This window comes from Carlito syrichta, unplaced genomic scaffold (assembly GCF_000164805.1).
Source record: "Carlito syrichta isolate Samal-C Ts95f unplaced genomic scaffold, Tarsius_syrichta-2.0.1 Scaffold70301, whole genome shotgun sequence".
Lineage (NCBI taxonomy): Eukaryota > Metazoa > Chordata > Mammalia > Primates > Tarsiidae > Carlito > Carlito syrichta.
This window is the reverse complement of record NW_007014397.1, coordinates 89,469-95,592: the sequence shown is the minus strand read 5'-3', so window position 1 is coordinate 95,592 and position 6,124 is coordinate 89,469. Positions and strand designations below refer to the sequence as shown.

The following is a 6,124-nucleotide window of genomic DNA, read 5'->3' as shown; positions in this document are numbered from 1 at the left end:
GCTTGTGTTACGAGACTCTTATGGGAAAGACGACCACGAGCCCAACTCCAGGGCCCAGAAGGAGCGAACCACTGCGGAGGCCGCCCTAGCCCGCCGACCGCACCCCCGCCAGTCCCTGCTCCCGGCCCCTCCCACCACGGGGCAAGAGTGACTCGCGGGGTCAAGGTAAGGAGGCCCCGCCTCCAGTCACTTCCGGTCCCGCCGAAATTTCCGGTCCCGGATCCCACGGGAGTGGGTTCCCAAACCCAGGCGCGGCCCCGGAAGTGACGCAGGAACGCGCCTTCCATTTTGTGGAGCGCCGGAGCCGCGAAGTGCGTCAGTTGTGGAGAGACGTAGCCGAGTTGAGTCCCGTCCTGCGTGGAGGCAGACGGCTCCGTCGCGGACTACGGCCCTCTCCGGGTCTCAGCCGCCAGAGATCACGTCTGGTAGGTGAGTGGCTCGCTTTGAGGGCAAGGCTTCTCGGATCGAGGCTACTCCATGGCCGCCCAGGTGGCGAGCGGCCGGGGCCGCGCTCTTGGCGGAGGATGGCGTCTAGTGAGCGCAGTCGACTCGAGGTGGGCGCTGGGGCTCGTCTCCGTTTGGTACTGTGTGCGGGGTGCTGCTGGGAGGGCGGTCGGTCACGGGTGTGGTCGTGTTTGCACGAACTCGCGCCCCTTCCTGCCACCCGTGTCGTTATCGGGCCCCTTCGAGTGGCGTGGGTCGGGGCCCTTCTGACTCTGCTTGGGGTGTGGCGGTGGCCCTGAGGCGGGTATGGGGCGGCCGAAGGGAGTAGGAAGGAGCCGGGAAGCGGGCTCGCGCTGCTCTCCGCGGCAGCCATCTTGTGACTGTGGAGCGCCCGCCCGCCGCCGTGTGCGCAGACGCGGCTGCGGCCTCGCGCGATCCCGGCCTTCCCTACTGTGACGTCGGGGGGCGGGGACGCGCGCGCGGCCTGCCGCCATTGGGCGGGCCCTGCGGAGGGCGGGGCCGGCTCCGCCCGCACTTCTCGGCCTTTCCGAACTGCGGCAGATGGGAGGGGCCGGGAGCCGCGGGGCGTGCGCCTGCGCAGTGGGCGAGGCGGCAGTGGGCGTTGCGGCTGCTGCGGTCCCGGCCGGGGAGGCGTCCTGGGGAGGGTCCTGGTGGGAACCGGACTTTGATCCCGTCCGCGCAGCCCGGCTTCGCTGGGTGAGCGTCTCGTGCCTCGGCGCTTCTTGTGACGGCCACCGGTGTGGCCCCGTGGCTTGTTTCCAGCAGGAGACGCTAGCCGGACACCATGAGCGGCTGTCGGGTGTTCATCGGGAGGCTGAACCCAGCGGCCCGGGAGAAGGACGTGGAGCGGTTCTTCAAGGGATATGGGCGGATCAGGGATATCGATCTGAAAAGAGGCTTCGGTTTCGTGGTGAGTTTCTGATCTTGAGTCCTGGGTGCCAGAATTGTCTTGAGAACAGCGCAGCCTCAAGGCAGCGGATTGACTAAGGTTAAAGGACCCACCTGGCTGGAGCCGCCTCCCCGTCGCTCCTCGATCAGGTTTATTCCTCTTCCATCACGCTTCCAGTGTTGTTAAATGCGTTGTGGGGCTCGTTTAGAGCCCTGTTGAGCCACCCGTGTTTACGTATTTTAGGAATTTGAGGATCCCAGGGATGCAGATGATGCTGTCTATGAACTCGATGGGAAAGAACTCTGTAGTGAAAGGTGAGAGTCTTGGTTGTTTAACTGTTAGCCCTGGAATAAGGGTAGGCTAGGTCAGCTGAGGTGTTTTTCTAAGTAGACCGTGTAGCTTGAAGTGTAACGAGATCTTTTTTCCCCTTTCTGTAGGGTTACTATTGAGCATGCTAGGGCTCGGTCTCGAGGTGGAAGAGGTAGAGGACGCTACTCTGACCGTTTTAGTAGTCGCAGACCTCGAAATGATAGACGGTATGTGATTGGTGAATGGCTGCTTTGAACAGTCGTTATTGGAAGGGCAGCATTTAAGGCTCAGGAGCCATTAACAGTAAATGATCCTGGGATTCACTGTATAATCTGTTCTGTTATTTCTTTATTCGCTCACTGTCCGTGATGAATCTACATGTAAGGAATCAGTATAGAATAACAGAAACTTGGTGGAAGTCATCAGAATGACTTGTGTCGGATTACTTGAACTTGTCCACAGTTGAACACAGGAAGTACACGTCACTGTATTTCTTCCATGTGAATACTCATTTTCTTCCTCAGAAATGCTCCACCTGTAAGAACAGAAAATCGGCTTATAGTTGAGAATTTATCCTCAAGAGTCAGCTGGCAGGTTTGTTGAAATACAGTTTTGAGTTGTTTTGATGTGGCTTTTTTAAAAAAAGTTAATGGGTAGCTAATGTTTTAGTAATATATTTTATTAAAAGTAATTTTAACTTTAATTAATTTAATGGATTTAATGGAATTGTAGTTTTAAAATTTAATTAAATGTAATTGGGGGATATTTAAAATTTAATATTAGTGATCAAATGTAAATGTTTTGAGGATATTTTTCTTGTTTTTTAAAATAAATTTTAACCAAATATTAAACCCTTTATTTGCCAGCCTATCTGTGTCGTTGGCCTTATGACGAGGAGTGCCTGTGGGTTATCCTAATCGTTGTCTTGGTCACTCTTGGTTGGGCCTGGTTGACTTTGCCAGTCAACTCCTACCGTGATCAGTTGGCCACCTCTAGATCTGCGTTTGCCGGTCTAGACGTAATCGGTGCACTTACTTGAAGTGCCGGGTTGCAGCGATCCCAGAGCGTTGATAACGTGATCCCTAAGTTGAGAGCTGTCTTCCTGTAACGCTTCCGAATAAAGAGGTCCTGGTCGAAAAGAGTTGAAAGATACGAAATTAGGTGGTCGTTGGAATCCTGATCGCAGTAAAGTGGTCCTTGATAACTGCTCAAGAGTAGAACGAGTCTGCATCCACGACTAGTCTGCTAATAGGGAGGGCCGTGCGATTAAAGGCTTCCACCGATTGGGTAGTGTCCTTCAAGTGGGTGGCGAAGAGCCAGTCGGGCAAATGTCATGAAGGTTTCTTCGACCGATTAATGGTTTGCTGCTTGACTAGCCTAGGGAAATATTGATAAAGGTAAAGTAAACTTTTTTAATGACATATGGGGCACAAAATAACTGGTGTCTTGTATATGTTCTGTTTTTTAAATATAAAACTTTCTACTTTAGTCTTTACTTTAAAAATATGTACTGTTTCTTTTTTTGTTTGTTTTTTTGTTTGTTTTTTTTTCCTTTTGTACTGAGCTCAGTATAGACTAATACTACTTTAATGTTAAAATCTGAATTTTCTCTAGCATTTTGCTTAAAAGCAATATGCTATTTGCTTATTTCGTGCCCTGGCATAGTTAATTTTTGGATTCTGATAGAATACAAGTGTGGTAAATGCCATGTTTGTACTTTATCTAACATCTTCTCTTTCAGTAGTCTTGTTTTTATACCATGTGCTTGTTTGTGTGTCACCTTTTCCTCTTCTTTGCTTAACAAAAGTATCTTGTGTTAAGGATCTCAAAGATTTCATGAGACAAGCGGGGGAGGTAACCTTTGCGGATGCACATAGACCTAAATTAAATGAAGGGTGAGTATGTACTGCAGATTGTGAAAGCCTTTTAAAGTAGCCTGTTCGCCCTTGCCTTGCTAGACTGGTGTGACCATGCTTCCTGACTTTGGCCCCCTCCACCACCTGGGGGAGGTGAATCTTCTCTCTCCCTTCTTTTTCTTGCTCTAACTTAAAAATATTTAAAATATAGTTTAAAATAAACTATCTTTTTATATCTAAATAAGATTTAAAAAATAGCCTGTTAATTTACCATGACTATTTCTGAGGGCTTATATGCTCTCAGGTAGAGGTTTTTCAGAAACAATTTTGCTTCCCAGGGGATATTTGGCTTTGTCTGGAGACATGCTTGGTTGTTGCCACTGGTTGAGGGTGCTACTGGCTCTAATGTGTAGAGGCCAAGCATCCCACAATGCAAAGGAAAGCTCCCCACAATTAATATAATAGTGCTGAAACCTTGTTCTTTAATGTTGTTATCCAGAAATGAGGCCTAATATAGCAATGGCAAAGTGAATGCAGAAACAAACTTACTTAGACTGCTATATGCAGCACATGAGATGAGAAGATGGATATACTTTTAAAATGTTTTTTCCCCATTTCAGGGTGGTTGAGTTTGCCTCTTATGGTGACTTAAAGAATGCTATTGAAAAACTTTCTGGAAAGGAAATAAATGGGAGAAAAATCAAATTAATTGAAGGCAGCAAAAGGCACAGGTATCTCTAATATTTTGAAGTCAGAAGTTGGATTTGATGGATTTGTAGGGCACTTCACATTAGCTAATTTTCCCCTCTTTTCTGTCCCTTTTTGAAGTAGGTCAAGAAGCAGGTCTCGGTCCCGGACCAGGAGTTCCTCTAGGTCTCGTAGCCGGTCTCGTAGCCGGTCTCGTTCCCGTAGTCGCAAATCTTACAGCCGGTCAAGGAGCAGGAGCCGGAGCCGGAGCAAGTCTCGTTCTGTTAGTAGGTCTCCCGTGCCTGAGAAGAGCCAGAAACGTGGTTCTTCAAGTAGATCTAAGTCTCCAGCATCTGTGGATCGCCAGAGGTCCCGGTCTCGATCAAGGTCCAGATCAGTTGACAGTGGCAATTAAACTGTAAATAACTTGCCCTGGGGGCCTTTTTTAAAAAAACAAAAACAAAAACAAATTCTCAAACCATACTTGCTAAAAATTCTGGTAAGTATGTGCTTTTCTGTGGGGCTGGGGTTTGGAGGGGGATGGGTTGGGCTGGTTTTCTTTGTAGATGTGGACCACCAAGGGGTTGTTGAAAACTAATTGTATTAAATGTCTTTTTTGATAAGCCTTCTGCTCACATTTTTGTGAATGTCTGAAGTATATAGTTTGTGTATATTGACAGAGCTCTTTTATAGCTAAAGCAAATTTAATTTTTTTGTACTAGAAAAAATTTTGAAAATTTTAGTTCCTGGTTATTCAAATGTTAATTCAGAATTAGTTTAATGCCTCAATTAAGCTAATTAATAGCTTTGGGCACATAAAAGAGCTCTAAATTTGCTTGTACATAAAGGCTTAATTTGTTTTTCTTGTTAGGGTCAAGGGTGTACTCCCACTCACCCTTTAACAGCTGCAGGACAGACACATTAAAGCAGCTGTTTGTTATTGATAATAAAATATTATAAAACTCCTTGTCTGTTTGTCTGAAGAAGTCCTATGCTGTTTATTCCTCATCCCCATATACATACAGTACATTTAAAATGCAGCGACTCCAGATTCCCAGGGTTTGTTATGGTCACTCTCTTTTTAAGTAGTATTTTTGACTTTTTCAGGTTAGTCAAAAGGTGGTTGAGTGGGAATCTCCATTTGAGGGGAGAATTGAAAGGTTCTGGTTTCCTTGTATAAAGGTCACTTCCCTACTTTCTTCAAGACTAGGTCTTTTGCCACGAAATTGTAAAGCTGATTTAAATATGAGGCAGAATTTAGGTGTTAGTGGTATACCTGTAAACTTATTTGAGGGAATTGGGTTAATTTTAACCTGGTAGATAGTCTTTCTTTGTGATGTGTCTGTGGTAGTACCAGTATGAAGTTGCTGTCAAAGGCAATTTTTTTCTCTTGGGCTCTTTAAATGGTTCTAGGACAGCATAGTGGTATATTCTTTGATGTTTCGGCTATTGTTTTTTTTCCTCTGTCTTTATGTGTAAATAAAATGTCAAAGCCTTACTACTTTTAATCTTACAAATTTTAGAAAGTCTTTTGTTTTGAAAAATATGACAGATAACTGGATTGTGTTCCAAAAAGGAAGTCTCAGAACCAGGACTTGAGAAGTCAAGAGGTGTGTGGATGTGCTCCTGAGGAAGGTTTTGGGACTAGTCTTTATCATGGTATAATCTTTCTGTTCATGTTCCTTTTATCTCATTCCTCTCAAGTGCAGTTTGAGACCGATTGTTCTTTTTTCTCAAAAGCTAAACGACATTGTTCTTGTATGACTTGGTTTTATGTAACCATGTCTAGCAGGGATTTAGAGGAAAGCAGAATTAGAGGCACTGGATGTTAGAGAAAATAATTTGAACTGGTAGGCATAAGTGGATATAATCTGTAAAAAATGGTAGAGAGTAGACCTTTTCAAACATCACATTTTTA

General features: G+C 45.8%; 1 protein-coding gene across 9 annotated transcripts; it reads left to right on the top strand.

Moving 5' to 3' along the window:
- Window positions 1–253: 253 nt before the first annotated feature.
- On the top strand, window positions 254–5,171 carry SRSF5 (serine and arginine rich splicing factor 5). Of its 9 annotated transcripts, none has more exons than XM_021709487.1 (8): window positions 254–429; window positions 1,231–1,375; window positions 1,598–1,668; window positions 1,792–1,890; window positions 2,188–2,257; window positions 3,485–3,558; window positions 4,140–4,250; window positions 4,351–5,171. In XM_021709487.1, the coding sequence occupies exons 2-8, from the start codon at window positions 1,250–1,252 to the stop codon at window positions 4,619–4,621; spliced, it is 822 nt and encodes a 273-aa protein (XP_021565162.1). In that variant the 5' UTR covers window positions 254–429; window positions 1,231–1,249; the 3' UTR covers window positions 4,622–5,171. The 9 variants fall into 9 exon arrangements, with proteins under 9 accessions (XP_021565162.1, XP_021565154.1, XP_021565163.1 ...); XM_021709479.1 differs by having other exon boundaries at window positions 4,348–5,171; XM_021709488.1 differs by having other exon boundaries at window positions 266–554.
- The last annotated feature ends 953 nt before the right edge of the window (window positions 5,172–6,124 follow it).

Coding starts and splice junctions, on each gene's coding strand:
- SRSF5 (XM_021709479.1), top strand. CDS start 1,250: ATGAGCGGCTGTCGGGTGTTCATCGGGAGGCTGAACCCAGCGGCCCGG. Junction 2,258..3,484: donor CCTCAAGAGTCAGCTGGCAG/GTTTGTTGAAAT, acceptor TCTTGTGTTAAG/GATCTCAAAGATTTCATGAG. Junction 4,251..4,347: donor GAAGGCAGCAAAAGGCACAG/GTATCTCTAATA, acceptor CCCTTTTTGAAG/TAGGTCAAGAAGCAGGTCTC.